The sequence below is a fragment of the Triticum urartu genome, chromosome 6 (genome assembly GCF_003073215.2).
Source record: "Triticum urartu cultivar G1812 chromosome 6, Tu2.1, whole genome shotgun sequence".
Classification (NCBI taxonomy): domain Eukaryota; kingdom Viridiplantae; phylum Streptophyta; class Magnoliopsida; order Poales; family Poaceae; genus Triticum; species Triticum urartu.
Genome location: NC_053027.1, coordinates 509,685,709 through 509,708,346, shown reverse-complemented (window position 1 = coordinate 509,708,346; position 22,638 = coordinate 509,685,709). Strand labels below are relative to the sequence as shown.

The 22,638-nt window shown below is 46.2% G+C and overlaps 1 protein-coding gene across 1 annotated transcript; it reads right to left on the bottom strand.

Moving 5' to 3' along the window:
* Positions 1-8,145: 8,145 nt before the first annotated feature.
* Positions 8,146-14,998, bottom strand: LOC125514656 (katanin p60 ATPase-containing subunit A-like 1). The gene is made up of 13 exons (XM_048679994.1): positions 14,584-14,998; positions 14,354-14,503; positions 13,716-13,846; positions 13,126-13,255; positions 12,747-13,027; positions 12,324-12,448; positions 11,960-12,003; positions 11,721-11,852; positions 11,280-11,357; positions 10,308-10,390; positions 9,855-9,977; positions 8,681-8,741; positions 8,146-8,592 (listed from the first exon to the last, which is right to left on the bottom strand). Exons 1-13 carry the CDS (start codon positions 14,866-14,868, stop codon positions 8,437-8,439), a joined length of 1,779 nt encoding a protein of 592 aa, XP_048535951.1. The 5' UTR covers positions 14,869-14,998; the 3' UTR covers positions 8,146-8,436.
* Positions 14,999-22,638: the final 7,640 nt, after the last annotated feature.

Genomic DNA, 22,638 nt, shown 5'->3' with positions numbered 1-22,638 from the left:
TTCTCCTTTCCACTAAGGCCCATGAAGGCCCATATGGCTCCCGGGGGGTTCCGGTAACCCTCCCGGTAACCCGGTAAAATCCCGATTTCACCCGGAACACTTCCGATGTCCAAACATAGGCTTCCAATATATCAATCTTTACGTCTCGACCATTTCGAGACTCCTCGTCATGTCCGTGATCACATCCGGGACTCCGAACAACCTTCGGTACATCAAAATGCATAAACTCATAATGTAACTGTCATCGTAACCTTAAGCGTGCGGACCCTACGGGTTCGAGAACAATGTAGACATGACCGAGACATGTCCCCGGTCAATAACCAATAGCGGGACCTGGATGCCCATATTGGCTCCTACATATTCTACGAAGATCTTTATCGGTCAGACCGCATAACAACATACGTTGTTCCCTTTGTCATCGGTATGTTACTTGCCCGAGATTCGATCGTCGGTATCCAATACCTAGTTCAATCTCGTTACCGGCAAGTCTCTTTTACTCGTTCCGTAATACATCATCTCACAACTACCATATTAGTTGTAATGCTTGCAAGGCTTTATGTGATGTGTATTACCGAGAGGGCCCAGAGATACCTCTCCGACAATCGGAGTGACAAATCCTAATCTCGAAATACGCCAACCCAACATCTACCTTTGGAGACACCTGTAATGCTCCTTTATAATCACTCAGTTACGTTGTGATGTTTGGTAGCACCCAAAGTGTTCCTCAGGCAAACGGGAGTTGCATAATCTCATAGTCATAGGAACATGTATAAGTCATGAAGAAAGCAATAGCAACATACTAAACGATCGTGTGCTAAGCTAATGGAATGGGTCATGTCAATCAGATCATTCAACTAATGATGTGACCTCGTTAATCAAATAACAACTCATTGTTCATGGTTAGGAAACATAACCATCTTTGATTAACGAGCTAGTCAAGTAGAGGCATACTAGTGACACTTTGTTTGTCTATGTATTCACACATGTATTATGTTTCCGGTTAATACAATTCTAGCATGAATAATAAACATTTATCATGATTATAAGGAAATAAATAATAACTTTATTATTGCCTCTAGGGCATATTTCCTTCAGATCCAGCCCTTCGGCAGGCCGGCTCGTGAGGAAGATCCACCCCGACTGGTCGCCTTCCCCTTCGCCTTTGTCGTTGCCTTCTTCGCCCGCTCCAGAGCCGCCGTCTTCTCCTTCCCCATCATCGCCGACGAGACGCGTACGGAGCGGCGGCGCTGGGGGAGAGCTAGCGCGACGAAGAAACCTGAAGAGGAGAAGAGGAAATGAGAACGCACTGTTCAAGAAACCCTGGTCCGACGCCTTATATGAGGTCGCTTCCGAGTGGCTGACTGGTAGGCCCGGACGATCCTGTCAAATCCCGTAACAATCACGCGCGATACATGGCGAAAAAGGTGGTGCGGAGATCGAGGCGGCTCCGCCCTATCCCATCCGATTACTGCGGCCTCCCCCGTCCCGCGCGCTTCCCAAAATTCGAATCCCGCGAAATCTGCGGACAACAGAACAACTTGTCAGACGGAATATCTCCTCCACACCATCACTCGGAGCCTTTCAAGTAAAGAAACTCACTCGACAAAAAAAACTAAGAATGGATCAAGGCGACTGAAGAGGAAGTTGCTGTCATCACTCAGGTTCATTGATCCGAAATAAGATATGCTCATGGCATGAAAAATGAGTCGGAGAAGTTCTCAGCTCCTTCCCCACTCAAACCTCGATCCATTCGGGGGCTAATGATGAAGCTATGTACCTAGGGTAGGGTCATGGACCTGTCCTAACTGCCCTACCCAAGGACATCTCTAGAAGAAATCACCTTTCAATCGACTTGGAGGTGTTCCACTCGACAGACTTGAAGACACTCGACCAAGAAGCAATCACTCGACCAAGATTCAACCACTCGACGGCCAGGAGACCTAAAGTCACTCCGCACGCTAACGGTCGGTCATTAAGTAGCTTTTATGGTCATCATAACACTTTATTAGGGGCGTTACCAGTAACGCCCGACCTTAGTGTATTTAAAACCCTGCATAACTGAGGGCCGGAGGGGTCTGGCGAACTCTATATAAGCCACCCCCCTCCTCAGTGTAAAGGGTTCGCACCCCTATAATTCATACACACATAATCCAGTCGACTGCTTCCGGGCTCCGAGACGTAGGGCTATTACTTCCTCCGAGAAGGGCCTGAACTCGTAAACCTCGTGTGCTTACAACTACTCCATAGCTAAGATCTTGCCTCTCCATACCTACCCCCCTACATTACTGTCAGACTTAGAACCACGACAACCGCGGCGGAGTGGGGCACCAGTTCACGCCCACGCCGGCGGCCATCTCCGGAGCAGTGCAGGACCAACCCCACCCCTGGCCCAGCAGCTATTGGAATGCGGCCACCGGCTCCTCCTCCTCGGGGATGGCTACCTCACCGGCAGCGGAGCGGGCCGTCATCTCCTCCAGGCCCTCCCATTGCCGCTCATCGTGCGTGTACATGGAGTCCTCCATGACACGCGCCATGAGACGGGCATCCTCCTCCTCCGTCATGTGAGGAGGTGGTGGTGGCGATGGAGACGGCAAAGGCGACGGCGTGGGCGTGACGCCGCGCATCCGTCTACACCCGCGCTCCTGGGGAGCAGGCGCTGCGCGCTCCTGTCATGGCCGCCGCGGCCCCGTCGAGGTGCCAGCGAAGAACGACGCGCGCCTGGTGTCGTGCTCGTCACGAAACCAGGTGTCCCAGAGCCCGGAATCGGGGGCGTACCTAGGGTCGTAGATGAGGTCGTCGGGGAGGAGGCGGCGGCGGCGCTCGATCTCCTTGTCGCGCGCACGGCCGCTCGTTGGGACCGGCGGGATCGGGACCTGGTCGGCGGAGAGATGCCAGTTATTGGGGAGATGGACGTCGCTCCAGGGGAGTGGCGTCCTCGTCTCCCAATAACGGCGGCACACCGACGAGCGGACGTAATGCCGGTCGCGCTCGCCGGCGGACGTGGGCGCGATGGAGAAGGCGGGCGGCGCGGGGGCCCGGCATGGTGGCGATGGCGAGCTGCGGCGGCGTCCCGGCGAGGAACCAGCCTCGCGGTCGTGCTTGCCTTTGTGGCCCATGGCTGCGGGCGGCCGGCCGACGAGGTGTTGGCTAGGGTTTGGGACTGGGGCTGTTGGGTTTCGAGGAGGCCGCAGGATGGCGTGGGGCAGTGTGGACGACGACCCGTCCACGCTTCCCACTTAAAGAAGGACGACGACTGTTCGACGTGCGGATGACAGGTGGGGCCGCCCGCTCGTGTGCATTGATGTGGGCGGTTGGGAGGTAGGTGGCTGCCTGCCACGCGGCCCCGACGCGGACGAGGCGCGCGTCCGTTTGGTGTCCGTCGTGATCCAAACCCGGCGCAAGTTTGCACTCAAAATGGATCGGTCCGGATACAAAACGGACAAGATGGGTCCGAACAGCAACACCAACGGGCGCGTATCTATCTGTGCGGTGGCCCGTGGGTGTTGCTGTCCAGTGTCCACTGAATTCATCGTCACATGCTCGGGCAGAGGAAACTTGATGCAGGTGAGCCGTCCGTGCCTCGATAGCTATGGAAATGGAATTCGCCGCCGTGGGCAATGGCAGCGAGAACGCTGACGCCTGTTGAGTGGCTCCCGTCCGTCTTGCAGGCGGATCTGGCCGGTGGCGCCGGCATGTGTGATGTGCCCTGGCCGTGCCGGCGTGGCCCAATGGCAAAGCCACGTAGTACTCGTCAAGTCTCGTACTCCCACTGAGCAAAATGGAGTGCCATGTCGCAGGGGAACCGTCGGCGTCGAGGCTCAGCAAAGGACGCGCGACGGCAGCGCTACGTGAGGTGAGGCTACACACGCGTCCGGCGCCCGGCGCCCGGCGCGGCGCCGCTCTCAATTATCCATCCATCTCCACATGCGCGGCCGCGCAATCATGCATGGCCTACTCGTCTCGTCTACTCCGGCGCCTGCTTCCTCTTGTACCGTCAGCCCACGCCATGTGCTCGCTTTCTTGGACCGAACTCCCCGGCGATCGATCATGGCACTTGAACCACTACCCCAGAGCTCCGCCATATGCTTCCTCGACATAAGTATTATTTATACCGTCTGCTGCAGACTCCAAGAGATCCCTGCGACTTTCCGTAAGGATCGGCGACAAGAATTCGGGGGCAATTGACGTGCAGCAAACGGGAAGGAGTATGTACGTGCCTCGTGGTCATGACCCAAGCTGTATTTATACTAGATTGGTCCACGAATGAATGCATAAGTAAATAAATTCAGCTGTCCATGTCCTCATAAACTTCGACCCCAGGGGGCAGGGAGCACCACATGCTGCAAGAAAATGCACGGCGGACCACCGAAACTTTGGGAGCATTCATCGGCGGGGCGGCCACGATCCTGTATTCCTTTAGAACCTGTGAGGCAGAGACGATTAATTATTGCTTGTAAAATTAGTCGAAAGTAATGGTCTTGTTCAGAGCTGCTGGTCGCCAAAAGAGAAGAAGCAGAGAAAAAGATCTAAAAAAAATCGAGACGATGATTGTGCGTGAATCATTGATGCAGGGAGCTGTCAGGAGCCCTAACGACGGTTGCCAGGCGACACACTTAGGAGCAAAGCAACGGTGTGTCGGTTCAGACGTTAGTTTACCCTGCTGCCTTTTATCACCACGGTCCACGCAGAGCTTCGGCATGGCGTGCAGGGTTCAATGGGATAGCCCCCAAAGAGCGTGATGATGAGTCGAGGCGTGCGTAAACCAAGCGGTCCTGACGCGTCGTGGTCATGACAGTGTCGTCTCGGGCCAGGTCCATGGAGGCCTGAACAGGGTTCTTGGTTCATGCCAGTGACCGGCCACTGGTCATTAGGTGCTGGTAGAACGACGCAGCACCCTGGCGTTGTTCTAGCTGCGATCAGCTGGGGTTTGGTTTTCACCGGATGTAGTATGTAATGTAAGCACTTTGCCACTTAAGATTAAGTGACACTTGAGTGCTACTTAGCATTGCTGGTGCGTGCTCCCCACCTAATATATGTACGTACGGGGTGATTAATAATTAGGGTTTGAAGCAAAGGCAACTGATTAATCAGTAGACCTCTTTTGCTAATGGGCTAGATGAGCGGTTCCCACCACCACCACCAGAAAGGCTCCGCAAAAGTCTCTGTTTCTCGCGGAGCTTTACGAGATCTGTGGAGGACAAGTTAACTGTGCGCGTGTGTGTCTTGTTGATGAGTAAGCGTGCAGGCTTTGCTTGCCCTGCACTCAATGCGGTACAAACAAGGAAAAATAGTTTGACACCCGAAGGTTTGCCTGTGAGTGAAAGGCTAGTGACAAATACTCTCTCTGGCACGCAGTGGTGTGCTAGCTTGTGCTAATCAGCTGGCTCGCTGTGTGTGTGTGTGTGTGTGTGTGTGTGTGTGTGTGTGTGTGTGTGTGTGTGTGTGTGTGTGTGGCTCCGGTGCCATGTCTGCGTCGCGTGCAGTGCCTCCTAGCATGTAAACGTCTCATCTCATCATACGAACATCAGCTACATTAGCAAGCCCTGCTGGGCTGCGAGTCGCTGCAGCCTCTCACCAATCCGCGCAAGCAATCGCTTAGTAGCATCGTTATCTGAAGAGAGAACTAAGAGGGCACATGGCCGGGTTCAGAGAATCAGATTGCTAAGTGGCGCATCTCCATTTGAGGGTGGTGAACTTGTGCACATGCATCGACAGTTATGTCTCGTTGGTACACAAGTACGTATGCCCAAGCATCATCTTATGATGTCTCGTTTACGTTACATACATTCAATACGTTCAGCACAGCATATACCGTGCCAGGACACATGGCAGCACGAGTACGTACGCTAGGATTGATCACGCCTTGACAAAGGCATGAGGAATTCCTGCCGCGATGATCATACGTACGTACGTAATGCCTCGCGACTAGCTGCTCCTCCTGACGGGTGGAGTTAATGCTGCAGAATATATGCTGGTAGCTAGCAAGCCGGGCCGGCGGGAACACGCCTAGTCGCCTACAGTAGTGTTTGGTCTGCAGGCGAAGCGGGACAGACGGGGTACGGGTACGAGCCATGAGCGTTGGCACTTGGCAGTTAGAGCGCTGTCTGGCAGCGGCAGCGGCAGGTGGTGGCACCGCGCCGCCCGCCAGTCCGGTCGTCGTACGGGCACCACCGGCACCGGGTCGCCGGGCCGGGTCGGTCGTGCAGCGACGTGAGAGGATGGGCGGTGGAGGGAGGGGCCCCGCCGCGCTTGCGTCCGTGGCGCCGCCGACGCCGACCGATCGATCGGGACGTGTCCGCTAACTCGAACCCGGCCTGCCCACGCACGTGGCGCCCGCGTCCCCGGCGCGCGCACGGTGCACGCCGGGCGCCCATGCTGCGCGCGCGCGGGCGCTTCCGTTCCGAAGGCTTACCCGGCCCGGCCGTGTGGACTTGGCGCGCGCGCGCGCGTCGGCGTCGCTCTGTATGTATGTATGTAGAGCACGCACGCACGCACGCCCGGTCCTGCCGCGCGGGTCGCTGTCCGTGTCCGGTGGGCATACGCCATGCCATACGTAGCGACTGAGCGACGGATTCCGCCATGATTGCGCGGATTCGCATCCCCGTCCCGTGTACGTGTACGTGTACGCGTGCCCTACACCTGCACGGCGTAGGCTCGTGTCGCGTGCTCTGGACCGGGGGGGCTAGCTAGGTTCCTGCGGACGGAGACCGCTCACTGTCGCTGGTTACGATGGGAAGGAGACGGCTCGATCGGGTTCGTCCATCTCCGCGTGAGTTTCGGAGAATGCCGCGCGCCTTCGCCGTCGTCCATGAACAGGTGGCGAACCGTCAAGCGGTGGGCGGCGCCGCACGGGCGCCCCGCCGTGGAGTGGCGAGCTAGACGTGGCTGCAAAACGTCGGGAAGTATGGAGGCCGCCTGAACGCATGCGCAGGCGCGGATGCAAACGCGACGGGTAACCGGTCGTTCATTCCGATCGCGGTGCATGTCGGTTACCTAATGGCTAATGCGATGGTCACTCCGGGCGGTGCTTAGGTGGGCGATAGCTTTCCGGTGAAGTGACGGCCAACGTGGGATGCCGCCGCGTTCGTCTTCTCTCCGGGGGTCGATCGGAACATCGACCGTGCTCACGTACGGAATATATTTCGTTTCTGTCTCATGCACGATGAATAAAACAACAACCATATCTACGTGCACTGGATTCCAGAGCCGTGGTCCGGGCCCTTGCCACACTCGGTTCCAGAAATCAAATAGCCACTGAAATGGACGTGTTCTGTCGGTAGTTAGAATTTAGAGGACCTGCACATTTTTTCTTTTCAATTTCACTTAAAACCATCAACTGGAAATGCAACCTGCCGTGTGTAACGGACAATCATGGACCCAAAATAACACCAGGAAGGAAACATGAAGCATGTAGCAAGGCTTGCCTCTATTTTTTTTTTTGAGCATAAGTACAGATATAAGCGCTCATATACACGCACACACGCACACCCTACCCCTATGAGCACCTCCGAGAGATTGGGCCGGCATATCATCTTGAGATTTTACGAAGTCACCGTAGGCGCCTCGTAGTCGACGGGAACGTCTCCTCCCACTGAAAGCGTATCACCAAAATTCCTGAAATAAATTCAGGATAAATGCGAGCACCAGGATTTAAACCCTAGTGGGTTGGGGATACCACTGTCCACCTAACTATCTCAACCAGAGATTGGTTCGCGGCTTGTCTCTATTTGCTATTGCTAGTGCCGCATAGGTGTCTCAGTAGCTTTCAGTTGTAATGTTGGACCAAGATTTCATGTTCAAAGATGAATTCTAACAAGTCCGAGAATAGTTCAAAGATGAATTCTATTTGCTAGTTTAGGATATTTTTTTTGAAGCAAAGCAAACTAATTGATACTACGAACTCGTATTTCCCTTTCTTACTGCTGCCGTAGCGTCTCCATATTTTTTTCACTCATTTACATCACTTAACACTAATACAAACTGTACAAGAAGCAAAATCGGTCTGGGGATGGTCGCTCGACTGGATTTTGTCCGTCGATAAAAAGGGTCCAGACCAAACCAAACCAATCCAGTAATCATTAAATCCCACACCAAACCAAATTATAGCAGGAGCTCAGTCCGTTTCAACCAAACCAGAGCAGCCCAAAATGAAAACCGGACTGAAACTATGGTTTTCAGCCCAGACTATTACCAGGTTTAATTCCAACAGTCGAGAAAAGTCAAACATTGTTACAGAAAAGAAACTGAGAACGCCTTTATAGACTACCATATCCCTCTCCGCGTCTAAAGAAAGCCGGTCTCCAACGCCCCATGTTTTCTCATCTCAAAATTCAGGTAACTACAGAACCACGTATGAAACTAGCTAACTGTATACACATCCTCGTTGGAATTACATTTTTTATGTAGTAGCCATATCGTATATAAGAGATAGTTTCTTCAAGCTAATTTCAGAGGTGGGCCGAATCTGGATGCTGCTGGTCTTGTTCTATCCGGTAAAGACTTTCTCCGTTGTTCGGCACATGCAACATACTCATCGATTGGAGGAAGAGGGGGCTCCCCCTTCTCGTCTTTTGGAATTTGTCCCCTGATAAACTGTGGAAGGCAAACACATTGACCAAGTGAGAAGCTGACGATGCCCCAAAAGAGGAGGGGAAATAACTTGTGGGCTGGTTTACCATACCTTCGATGCCCAATGCCTTTCTGCCTGCATGCAGATATCCCTGATATCTCTTCCTGCCATCCTGCACTCAGTGTTTAGAACAAGTAAGATAATGGACTGCTAAGCACAGTACAGTTTGTCTTGAATGATCTTTTAGCAGTATGCGTAGCTGTCCAGACTGTCCAGATGAAAAACAAAAAACATTGGTACACGATCTAATTTCCTACTCCCTCCGTTCCGAATTACTCGTCGCGGAATTGGATGTGTCTAGATGCATTTTAGTTCTAGATACATTCATTTCTGCGACGAGTAATTTGGAACGGAGGGAGTAGATACTAGTACCAGGATGGGACAGCACACCAACCCTTGCTAACCAAGTCAAGAGTCACAAATAGACAAATAAGAACCGATGCAGCTTTCCCTGATCTACAGTAATGCATTTAAGAATCTAAATTCAATACACAAGCCGTTAAAAAGAAACGATAAGCCGGACATTTGCTACTGCAAACACGACAGGCTTGTGGCTCAATCAGGACTTGCATATTTTTTTGTGTTACAAAATGTACCACACTAAGTGCTCCCTCTGTAAACAAATGCAAGACGTTTTAGGACACAGCTCAAACATATTTTCGGAGCATCTCTTTGCCGCTTCCAGGTACACAAGGATCATATATACATGTGATCCCCGTCTCTGATGGACTATGCACCATTACGGCACTGAGTTTAGAAACATTTCTTTCCTTCAAATATTTTTCAGAGGAACGTAAAACAAATATATCAATATGCATATATCTTGTTTTATTCGTTTAGATTTATCCTTATGAATCTGTATAGTCTTTAGGAGATGATATGGAGCTACTCCTGCCATATAAATATCAGAGCATGCAGAAGTTATTTACCATATGTTAATGGAGCTGTGAAGGACTTAGTGTTGAATATCAAAGCATGCAGAAGTTATTTACCATATGTCAATTTTACACATTTTATTTGTTATATTGAGCAGTTGACCTACAAAACATATGCTACTAAATGTGACAGCCTCTTCTTCCAATGAACTGTCAATGTGGTTTCGCAAACATTCGTTTTGTTCTGAAAAGGAAAATTTAGGTATATAACTGGTATTTTTGTTTTTTCATTAGCGGCTCTGTAGCAACACAGGGACATCCTGATTGAAGATTCAGAATGAAGTACTTACTCCTCAGTGGCAAGGGAAAACTGAACCAACTCGGATTTTGTTAGGTGCTTTGCATATTGGGCTGCTATTTCTGCACGGCTCTGCTGGTCCGGTAGGCCGAAACAAATCATTGAATCAAAACGGCTGCAAATTAACAAAGGAAACAGGAGAAGTTAAGAGTACAGTTTTCATAATCCAAATAAAAGATAAGATCAAATTGATCATGATATCTAAGTTTTATATAAATGTTACAAGGTTTAACGTCAATTTTTTTTCACAAGGTTAAGTAGTTTAGTCCAGTATTGCAGCACTGTTTATTTGTATAGCTTATATGTTGTTATGTACGGCTCTTAGAAAAATGCAGGAAGCCAAAAAGAATCTCGCATAAGAACTTCAGTACTCACTAGACAGTGTGAACATTAGTTAGGACTGTTTACAGGAACACAGAAGGGGGGTGGCGAAATAGAACTAAACCTGATGAGAGCAGGATCAAGGTCTTCCTTTCTATTTGTTGCAGCAATAACCACCACACGTCTATCCTGCTCGAACCCGTCGATCTTCACAAAAGAAATTTAATTAATGGCAATAATACACACGGCAGGTGCAGTGATTGTATAAGCATGATAGAAGCACCTAACAGACCGCATGCAGGTCTTTTGTCAGGTAACTGAGAGGTATCAAGCTATCAAAATTGGATACCAAAAACATGGAGAATAGCAACAGGGGCTTACATGCTAATGCTTGCACAAAGCGTAAGTAAATAACCACAGCAAAAACCAGGCATGAAATAAGAAGTCCTGCCAGTTAGAAGTATGCGCTTTCATACATGTTACAATGTACAGTTTCTGCAACACAGTAAGGGTTTTAAGAGTATTGTATCTCTTATTCAATCTCCGGGGTTTACACAAGGTCTCAAAAGTGCTGTACCAATGTGTGTGCCGAAGTGCAGACTGGGCTAGCTAAAGTAGATTGCTCTAGTGGAAGTCGTGTCGTGTGGCGTGACGACTTTGGGTAATTCCTACTGGGTTCTGCAAATTCTGAGGAGCGAGTGGCCTACGCTGAACTGGTTGCTGTTCCAAGCACGAAAGGCCATGGCACTAACCGCTGACAATGGTATGAGGTGAAAGTGGATGTGGACCGTGCAGGGATTGCGACAAAGCTGGCAACTACCGCGTCATATTGTTTGGCATTTGGTTAGGTGTGACAGAAATAATGTCTACATCCAAAGATTATGTAACTTCGTTTAATGTTCCCCTGGCTTCTCTTGAGCCGTGGCTATGCACTCTCATGGTTTTGAATAAATAAAGCCCATAGTCTCACCTTCCCTCCCTAACAGGCAGGATGAGTGATTGAAAGAAGTATGTATAAACTCAGTGGTTACTTACACCAACAGAGGTAACAGGCACTCAATATTACTTACACCCACAGAGGTCAGAGGCACTCTACCTGTCGCAGAATTACTGATAATATCCTTCGAGTAGCTTCATGCATTTCACTATCTCGAGAAATAGCAAAAGAGTCTACCTATACAAGGATATAAATTAGAAGGATGCAAAATTCACATCTTAGTATAAACAGGAAAATCAAATCACTATGAAGCGAAGTATACTAAAATAGAGAACAAAAACAGGCTAAAGGGTCATGCAGAGCTCCTAGTTAAGTTGTTTTGGAGGCATAGAAGTATAAGTAGTTCTACTTCACCAGCCATCATCATTTGGAAAGAAGGCAAAATTCAGCTTAAAGCCTAAAGAAGCAACACATTTTTTATGAAATTTGGAACAACAACAAAAATATTCCACCAACATCAGTATGTTAAGCACCACCATACATTTCGTAACTGATGTATTATCCATAACACATGTATGCTATAAAGATGACGGTGCGTACCTCATCTAGGAAAATAATACCTCCATCAGGAAGATTGTTGGCAAGTGAGAAAACAGATCCCAACAGGCGCTCACTTTCACCATAATATTTTGACATGATGATCTCCAGTGGCACATATAATAGTGGAACTCCCTAGAATAAGTAAAGTGATCAGCAGAAAAGCTTCAGAAAACATATTTCAGTTTCTTTTGCACAAAATTACTTTCGAGAATTTCCAAAAGTATAGGAGTATGAGTTACCGCTTGCTTGGCAATAACACGAGCAGAAGATGTCTTACCAGTCCCTGAAATGATGAGACAGTGGTAACTGGTAAAGTAAGCAAACAAACCAGCAAAAAACAGACGCAGTCATACTATTAGCGCACAAAGAGGGGCTCAAAATCAGGAAGTGCAAGCACTGATCTGTTGCAATTTCTCGCTTATAGTAAATAGTCTAACCAACAAATACTATAACTTTAATTATGAAATGACATAACCTACTTACCTACTATTTTTTTACCATGGTTGTTAACATTAATTAAGAAACAAAATAGCACAAAATGTAATATTTTTATTTTTGGTATTGAAATTTGCATTGAAGTAAAAGGCCATTCAGATCACGCACCAGGTGGACCTTCAAACAGAACCGCCCGAGGTCGATTTGTTTCAAATTTGCAACGTGTACCTCGAGCAATGTCATCATATATTTGAGGATTCTGTAAAGCCAAGAGTACAGTATCCTCTATCTCCCTATAAAGAACAAAAGACATATATTAAACCTTAGAACTATGCCTTTATGATAGAATACACAAAAGCAGTTGACTATTAAGACTGATAGTAAGCTCTGCAGTCAAGCACCAACCAGAATGTGTCAACTATCAAGGAAAGAAGTCAAATAAGCAGAAAAGCAGAAAGGAATGGCACAATGCATGGGGGATGCTTGTAATTATCATTGAACAAACACATCTACATACTAACAATATAATACCTTTACTTTGCATATATAAAATATCTGCTGTTTCGAGATTAAAAGTAACAGATGTTGTACCTTTTCTGATGTTCATATCCAGCAATGTTCTCCCACATGACAGTGCCATCCATTGGAACACTAGAGGTTTCATCAAACCCATAGACCCTAACACCCATATCCTCTAAATCAGATACAGTTTTTTCTATAGAGGGTAGATGCTTAGATCTCTGACCACTTCCTTTGGTTGATGCTTTCCCTGATGATGTCTTAACATCTTTCTGGCCAGCTATTTTTAAAGCACTGACCAAACCTTCAAGTTCTTTCGAACTAAAACTGTCAGGCTTGATGAATTCAATTTCCTGAGAGTACACACAACAATCAGAAATTGCATGAAATCTTTATATAATGACAAAGTGTAGGTTAAATTTCTTAAACAATCTTAATTAAGTATACATACATAAGGACTAACAGCATATTCAGATCCGACAAGTGGCTCAAATATCAAAACACAAAGAGAATCTTCATTGTTCTCTCCAGTGCTTGCTGTCGTTTTTGGAGGATTCAGTGTTATTTGACGCGCAGCTGCACTGGAACAGAATTAATTGATTAAAACACAATATAATTGGTTACTTGGCAACACCTATTTCTATGACATGGAAAAGAAAAACACAAGGCAATTTGCAGGTAAGAAGACTACATGAGAAATCCTGACAATAATGCTTGCACCTCCCACAACCATCAACAAAGATTTAAAAATGCAATGTATCATTTGTATCTATGATTCCCCTTCAGCTGATCAACCAAGATAATACAATTGCGCCAATCCAAGCAGAGAGAAATAGTGGCACAGGACTCTGATTAAGGAGAAAAATAAATATGGAAAGAGGATGTGAGGACACAAGAGAATGCATGTGGGTGAAATCTGAAACTGTATTATCTGCGATCTATATATGATTGCCCTTAGCACAAGTGCAAAACCAAATAACCAGGCAATGACAACACATATCTTTGCACCAAACTGAATATCATCCTGTTTCTTTTGCTAACCTGTCCCAAGCACGCAATAGTATCTCTGAGCCACCAACACACTGTTCTGCCTCAAGTCCGATATGCGTTACGAGATCAACAATGAGGCGCGATATATTACAGGTAGATGGTACATTGAATTTAACAACCACCTGTAAAAAAAACTAAATCAGAGAAATTAAATGCAATTATGAAGTGAATCTTGCACAAGGTTACTATCTGTTACTGATTATGGGGTGAAAATGTGCAGTTCTAAGTAAACACAGTAGCCCGCCCCGAATGTCATGCCAGATCAACAAAATGCACTTACAACTGCGCTCTAATAGCAACCGTGCAACAATCAACCTAACCTGCATCTCACGGTATCCTTGTGCCGACTACGGAGACTCACAATTCTTTCTTGAACTGACTGATTCTCGTACTTAGGTTCACTCGAATTTGTTACCAGTTACCACTGTGACATGCTAAATCTATACTTTCTACATTAACCAGTGCACCAAAGCATTCCGACCAAAGTGGCTGACACAATGTACACCGAAGTGCTCACTAATTCCTCTAGCCCTTAGACTGACATGTTATGCACAACTAATATTGTTCAGCAGACATCTCGAATGTCTGTACTGTGCTGTGTGTGTGGACAGTGGTGGTGGGGGGACGACCTTCTGGCCCTTGATTGCAACTTCAAACTTCGGGTACGACCCTGGCTGCATTCCTCGGCTCTCAATCAGCTCCATTATCCTCTTCCTCTCCTTGCGGGCCAAGTCCTCCACCGGTGCCGCGTCAGTGCTCACCGCACCGTCAGCCACGCCCTGTAAACACAGATCAAGCTAAGTCCAGCTCCCTTAACGAAAACCGAAAGCTCGGACAGAAGCAAAACATAACACGCCACCTCCTCATTGGCATCGGCGTAGGCCACCACCGGCAGCGACGCGAGCGCGGCGGCCGCGGCGGCAGCGAGAAAGGCGGCACTCCTCGAGGACGAAGCGCGCGATTTCGCATTGGGGAACCCTAGGCGTGACCCTAGTGCCGTAGAAGGCGAGGCGGAGGCGGAGGCGGCGATGGGCTTTTGGAGAGGAGGCGGCGGGGGAGAGGAGGAGGTGGTGGTGGAGGCCGCCGCCCCGGCTTGCAGTTGGCGGAGGAGGCGGGTCGCTGGGAGGCGTCGGCGGAGAAGCATGGCCGTGCCGAGGTTTCGCCGCCAGGAAGACTGGTGTGGGGGAGGCCACCGGAGAGTTCGCGGCGCCGGGGAGTTTCGCAGTTGTGCTTTGCCTTTTGCCCCCTGCTCACGAAAGAACAAGGCGTATTTCCGATGGACGCCTCTATGACGTTTTTCTACTTCACTTGGAATGCGCCTTCATGGCGTTTACTGTTTTTTTTGAGACAATCATGGCATCCTATATATATATAAGAAGTTTATCCCCACTACATGATTTATCTTAACATACAAGCTGTCCACATCAGCAGATCAGTCATATCATCATTCCATAACCGGCTTACAGATGGGACCGATGAAAAGATCAGCAGGCCATCTCAGCGATCAGTTACCAGTGTTACCGGAGGACCGAAGGGACGCTCACAGCGGTACAGAGAGTACAGAAGGACCTCCCTCCCGAGTCTGACCCACCACGTGCCGTGGTGCGTGAACCCACCAAGACAAAAAAAACCCGATCTCCTCCTTGACGCCATCAATACCTGCAAGATCCGAAGGAGCTCCCTCAAGTCGCTGTTGTGCTCCTGGCCCTCATCGCGTCGGCGGCCTCGGACGCGGCTGATGTGGCCATCGTCGCCGCAGCCCCGGTTCTAGCGGGATGAGCTGGGCAAGGAGAGGCTCGCTTCGCCACTGCCATTAAATCCTGCAACAGCCATCCCAGCACAGTCGATTCAGCCTATGCGCATGTTGCTGGTCTGCTTGGCGCCCTTGCACAGCCGGACTAGGACGCACCGAACGCGGCCGTCCCCGCCCCAGCGGTGGCCTCTGTTCTAGCGGGATGTCCTCGGGAATGAGAACCTTGCAGGCATCCCTTTGGCTCCTCGGCGTCGCCATCAATGCCCAAGGTACGTGAATCTTACTCTGTTCTTCAGACTTTTTAGACTGCAGTTTTTTATCCCTGACATTTCTTCAGTTTCATCAGACTTCTACTACTCCCTCCGTCACAGTTTATAAGTCCTACACGTATACCTAGGTTGCCAATTTTATCACCCTAATATAAACTATATAACACAAAAATTATATCTTTTGAAAATAGAACATCTGAAGTTTATATTGGTATATTTTTTATAATATATGACTTGTATTAGGTTGGTCAAATTGACAACCTAGGGGTACGCGCACGCCCTGTAAACTGAGAGAGAGGGAGTACCTACCGTCAACCATCGTGTGTCACACTTGCAGAGTCCTCAAGTGTAATAATTTCTTTGCGCTTACTGGTAGCTCTGAGGTGCTTTCTAGCTTCAATAGGGCGAGGACGGTGACCTACAGCAACAACGCTTCTGCAATTGAAGCCCTGTTGTCCTTCTGTAGATTTTACTTTCCTCACACCAACCGTACATAGTCCACTGCTTCAAGCCCTCTACGGCCCAATTCTAGAATCATCCTACACTGTTTATCTTCTCCATTGCCATTTGGGACCAGGGAATACCTTTCTGCTGCAGGTAATTAATGCATGACGCTCCACTTCCACTCCCCACTATATATCTCAACAAGAAACTGATAGATCCCCATATAAAGTGCTTACCCCGCTTTGGTACATCCTCCAGTATAGTTGGATGTTTACCATGGGCACTCATACTTGCCGCTGGTGAACAACTCCCTCCCCTGTCCTCTATATTCGGACATTCCCGATAACATATTGCCGGTTGAATCACAAATCTGAATTTATTCAGGTACTAGATGACTTGAACGCCCGAGCCATAATCTTAGTTGTTCTTCCCTCGCTGCATACCCAAGCGTGTCAGGTACACATTGTTCCCATCCATTGCTACTTCTTCATCTTTGTGTACTTGATTAATATTTAAATCTAATTTAGCTTGATCGAACACATAGCCTTGCATACATTGCCTATTCTGGATTTTATTGCTTGATCCAGATCTGAATTTCATTTTGCTTGATTGAAGAATATATCCTGGAATTGTATCTTCTTACCCTATCATGTCCATGGTGCTACTAAGGCCACAAGCTGACTACTACTGCCTTCAGACCCGCATTTCTCCTTTTATCTCATATATGCATGTGCGTGTCATCAAATATTTGGTTCTCCTTTCTGTTTTGCGACTCATTCATATCAACGCTTATCAGTTTGATGTTGAACAATCTATTAATTTGTGATGCTCCTCCTGGCCTATAGGTATTCGACTAAATATTGTTGCGTAAATTTATCTTGAGGTAATTTGTGTGTCAATCAATTTGATACTTTGTATGCCTCTTGTATTTTTATCGAATCGAAGGTTAACATAGTTTCCTGACTTTTATTTGTTGTTTGTTGTCCCCTTACAGGAATCCTCTCTGTTTTATTGTAGGTTATTTGGCTGCTACCTTCTGACCGACCAACGTTGTTATTGACTAGCCTACAGGTAATAATATCAATGTTGGCAGACAAAGTTTTTTCCTACTAACGTGTCTCTAGACCCCCTGCAGTTCAAATACTCTATTTTTTAGACATTTGTGTTGTATTGTTGAAAGGCAAACTACTTTAGATCATCCCTTGCCTTTCTAAGAGAATTACCGAATGTACAACATGGTTGCTGTACTGTATTAGAAATGCAGATTGTATGTACCAGTTGTTCTTCTGATGTGCATGTGATCTCACTTTTAGAATCGTAAATGCAATCATCCTTACATCATTTATGCTATTCGGCAATATACTGGAGGCACTTGCTAATTCGCATGGCAGGCTATTATATGTACCAATGTATTTGCTACACCATCAACTACCTTTTTCCAGTGACTATATATCTATTTTTAAAGGGTTCCCGCAGCAACGCGCGGGGAATCATCTAGTTTACGTGGTTCATCGAACTCGCTTTGCAACCTCCGAGAGGGGAAAAGGTCCGAAATAAACTTCGAGTTTGTAGACAAAAGCTAAATCAAGCGTTGAACTTTAAATTTTTAAATCAGCACATCAAATTATTTGATTCTGGTCTATTTTAAACCTTGAGCGTGTTCTCAACGGGATTACCGATGACGGCCACCAGAGGCAAAGCATGTTTTCCTTTGTTGTAACGCGCAATTAAAAATACCCAAAAAACCTACTCACGATCATTCAAACTTCGGACCTGATGCTTTTGATCTCGTGCCGCTAGCCACTCTAACAGCTGACTTTTGGTGCTTAAGGATAAGCGCAAAACTATTTAACAACATACTGCAATGTTGAGATTTGAATTTTATTTTGAAATTTTGTGAAACATTTTCCTGAAAATTGTCAACAATTTTGAAGTACACATATTCTTAAAAAGCCAAAAAAAAGTCCAAACATTTTTTTGCAAAAAAGCGAACAATTTTTTGAATTACGAACATTTTTTAAAAAGCACAAAGAAATTTTGAAAACATAAATCCCAAAGCATCTTTAAAGTGCGAACACTTTAAAAAAACGAACATAATTTTAGTAACACTAATTTTTTTAAACCTGAACAAAATTTTAAAATGTGAACACTTTCTAACTTTTTACAAAATGGGAAAGTATTTTCAAAATTTGTTTGCACTTTAAAATTTTGTTCAGGTTTCCAAATTGTTCGTTTTTTCAAGCATGAAATTATTTAGTGACGCCAGGTCGCAAGTACGATTCCACCTGTCTTTGTTTTCGTCGTATTTTCATTAAGTGGCGCGTTACCTGTCTGGTGGTGTTTGGGAGCACGCTTAAGATTTAAAATAGACCGGGATCAGAGAATTCGGTGTGCTGATTTGAGAGATTCGAAGTTCAGGATTTAATTTGGCTTTCGTCTACAAGTTTAAGGTTTATTTTATTTTATTTTGAGGAGGCCTGCGTATATTGGCCCAGTGCAGTACTTCAGTGCAAGGATGGGCTCAAAAGGGCCCACGAACAGCCACAGAAGAAACCTACCTGCAAAATTGACCGCAGCAAAACCGATCATATACTTGCACGCTAACGCACCAAAAATTTGCAACTTAACAAAAGTAATATATGAAGACAAAAGTCGAAAATGCCAAATGGAGACCGAGCTCCATGGAAGTCAAATTTGAAAACTTCAAAATTCAAACTTTTCAATTTCAAAAATTCTGAAAAATACACATATACCTAGAGATATAATGTGCATGTATGCAAATTTTCTGGTAGAAATAGTGAAATACGTTAATACGAGAGCTACACACAAAAAACATGTGACTTTTTAGCAGCTGTACTGTTCATCCTCGAAGTCTATGATTTTTTGTGCAACACGCAATTCACGGTATATCAGAACTTTTTAAAACTGAAAAGTTTGAATTTTGAAAATTTCAAAATAAAGGCCCCCATGGAGCTTGGTCTCCAAAATGCCTTGCTCAAAAAAAGTTAATCACTAGTTAAGGGGATACCCCTTATACCCATCAAAGAGAAAATACAATTTGTAAATGTTACTTCTAACTTCCAAGCTCCTAGATACGCAGGCACACGCAACCGCTGCCTCCTCCAAAAAAGGTAGGGTTCATTTGTCTCTTGCTAGCGCCACCGCCAGTACGCCTCGTCTCCGGTGGCCTTAGAGTCATGGAGGCGCGGTGGATGCTGGCCATTGCCAGCAGGAGGGCTCTGTTTTAGATGTTTCTTTTGGTTTTGTTAGGGTTTGTGTCCTCCTTAGTAAGACGAGACGACGGCGACTCCTGAAGATGGAATAAGCTTCTTCCCACCTAGCCCCCATTCCGACGGTGTGTGTAGCATCGTCGGAGGACGTGTGGAGGTGTATCTTTGACAGATCTCGTAGGATTCAATCGATGGTTGTCCTTGGTAGATCTAATTGGATCCAGTCTTTATTCATCTACGTCCGTGTGTCTTTAGGTTGGATTCTTCCGATTTATGCGTATATTCATCGGTGGCAGTTGTTGTTTTGGTGCGCTGGTCCTATGGGGCCTAAACACGATGACTTCCCGGCTGCCTACCACGACAAGTTTTTCCGAGCTCCGACGAGGGAGGGGCGATCTTGGCGGCGCGCCTTCGGCTCGCTTCAGTAATATTTACTACTTATGGTGTTCGTTGTACTACCATGAGTGAACATGAATAGATAAGAAGTTTCCTTAAAACCTTCCGAGCTCCTATAGTGGTGACAAACGGCACAACCAGAGTTTTGGTTAGGTTATTTTTTCACCAGAGGAGATGCGAAGATTGACTGTAGGTATTTTTTCGCATCCAATTTTTAAAATGAAATACCTCTTAAATTGAAAGAAAAATACAAAGTTTTCGTGTTACGCTTCTCGCGTCGGTATCTTCGGAACTAGATCACATGTTGATCGAAAAACATTTTTGTGACCCAAGTTCTGCTCCCAAATATAACAAATTTGTGCTCCCTAAAATAACATATGTACTTCCAAAGATAACCTACTTGTACTCCCTCCTGGACAATCTATTTAACACACAACACATATTCCTCGGTGTAACATGTACTCCCAACGCAGTGCAACATGTGCTCCCAGTGCAACCATGATATGTCTATAATATTTAATTATTTCATGTTATCATATTATCAATCTTATATGCTTTATATTATTTTTATAGACTAACATATTAACTTAGTGCCTAGTGTCAGTTTCTATTTTTTTTGCCTATTTCTTTGTTTCGTAGAAAAACCATACCAAATGAAGTTCAAACACGATGAAATTTTATGGTGATTTTTTTGGACCAGAAGAGACCCTAGAAACTTCGGGAAGAGATCGAAAGATGCACGAGGGTTAGACAACTCACTAGGCGCGCCCCAGGGGTGGTGGGGCGCGGGGGGGGGGGGGGGGGGGGGGGGGGGGGGGGGGGGGGGGGGGGGGGGGGGGGGCATCAACACTTGTGGGGCCCACGTGGCTCCGTTTGACCTAATATCTGGCATATAAACTCCCTAAAATCCAAAACCCCTGAAGCAAGACCCGAAACGATTATTTCATCGCCACATGCCTCTGTTCTTCCGTGATCCCATCCGAAGGCCTTCGTCGGTACACTGTCGGAGGGGGAAATTGGGGAGGCAATCTTCATCGACTTTGCTGCCTCCATGATGATATGTGAGTAGTTCTCACAGGATGTACGAGTCTACAACAGTAGCTAGGCGACTTTCTCTCTCTGTTTTTTATCTTCAATACAACAATCTCTTCGGAGATCTATTTGATGTAAAAAAATTGCGGTGCGTTTGTTGGGATCCATGAATTATTGGTTTATGATCAGATTATTCATTGAAAGTATTTGATTCTATTATGAGATTTATATATGTGTGAATTTATAGTCTTGTATTTCTCTTTGATCTATCTATCTTCTTTGGCCAATTATATTGATTTATCTTCAGTGGGAGAGGTGCTCAAATTTGCGGTGTCCTTACTCTATGACAGGAGGAGTTGCAAGGCACGTATTGTATTTTTGGTACTAAGGGTAAAACGACGGGGTTCGAACATATTAATTGATCTTACTTTGTCTACATTATATCGTCATGCTTCAAGCATTGCTCTGTTTGTTATGAACTTAATACATTGAGATGCATGTTGGATAGCGGTCTTGGGATGGAGTAATAATAGTAGATGCAGATGGATTATTCGGTCTACTTGTCATGGACGTAATGCCTATATATTGATCATGCCATGAAAAATCATAATCATAACTATGCGTTATTTTGTCAATTGCCCAACGGTAATTTGTTTACCCACCGTTGTTGTGCTTATGAGAGAGATGCCTCTAGTGAATCTATGGCCTCCGAGTCCATTTTCCATATTTACTATAACCCTAAAAATAGCTTGTTGTTTTTACTTTATTTTTATTTTTTTTCATATAGATATCACTATCAGATTTAATCCTTACAGTTAGCAAGAACAAGGGGATTGACTGAAGGAAATATGCCCTAGAGGCAATAATAAAGTTATTATTTATTTCCTTGTATCATGATAAATTTTTATTATTCATGCTAGAATTGTATTAACCGGAAACATAATACATGTGTGAATACATAGACAAACAGAGTGTCACTAGTATGCCTCTACTTGACTAGCTCGTTGATCAAAGATGGTTATGTTTCCTAACCATAGACATGAGTTGTTATTTGGTTAACGGGATCACATCATTAGGAGAATGATGTGATTGACTTGACCCATTCCATTAGCTTAGCACTTGATCATTTAGTTTGTTGCTATTGCTTTCTTCATAACTTATATATGTTCCTATGACTATGAGATTATGCAACTCCCGTTTACCGGAGGAACACTTTGTGTGCTACCAAACGTCACAACGTAACTGGGTGATTATAAAGGTGCTCTACAGGTGTCTCCGAAGGTATTTGTTGGGTTGGCGTATTTCGAGATTAGGATTTGTCACTCTGATTGTTGGAGAGTTATCTCTGGGCCCTCTCGGTAATGCACATCACTCAAGCCTTGCAAGCATTGCAACTAATAAGTTAGTTGCGGGATGATGTATTACGGAACGAGTAAAGAGACTTGCCGGTAACGAGATTGAACTAGGTATTGAGATACCGACGATCAAATCTCGGGCAAGTAACATACCGATGACAAAGGGAACAACGTATATTGTTATGCGGTCTGACTGATAAAGATCTTCGTAGAATATGTAGGAGCCAATATGAGCATCCATGTTCCGCTATTGGTTATTGACTGGAGACGTGTCTCGGTCATGTCTACATAGTTCTCGAACCCGTAGGGTCCGCACGCTTAATGTTCGGTGACGATCGTAATTAGGGTTTTTGTGTTTTGATGTACCGAAGGTTGTTCGGTGTCCCGGATGTGATCACGGACATGACGAGGAGTCTCCAAATGGTCGAGACATAA

What these genes read in the sequence shown, in the direction of transcription:
- LOC125514656 (XM_048679994.1), bottom strand. Translation starts at nt 14,868, where the DNA reads ATGCTTCTCCGCCGACGCCTCCCAGCGACCCGCCTCCTCCGCCAACTG. An exon ending in GTGTTATTGCCAAGCAAGCG is followed by an intron (nt 11,853 to 11,959) that starts GTAACTCATACT and finishes TACTTATTCTAG; the next exon opens with GGAGTTCCACTATTATATGT. An exon ending in TTTTCCCTTGCCACTGAGGA is followed by an intron (nt 8,742 to 9,854) that starts GTAAGTACTTCA and finishes CACTGAGTGCAG; the next exon opens with GATGGCAGGAAGAGATATCA.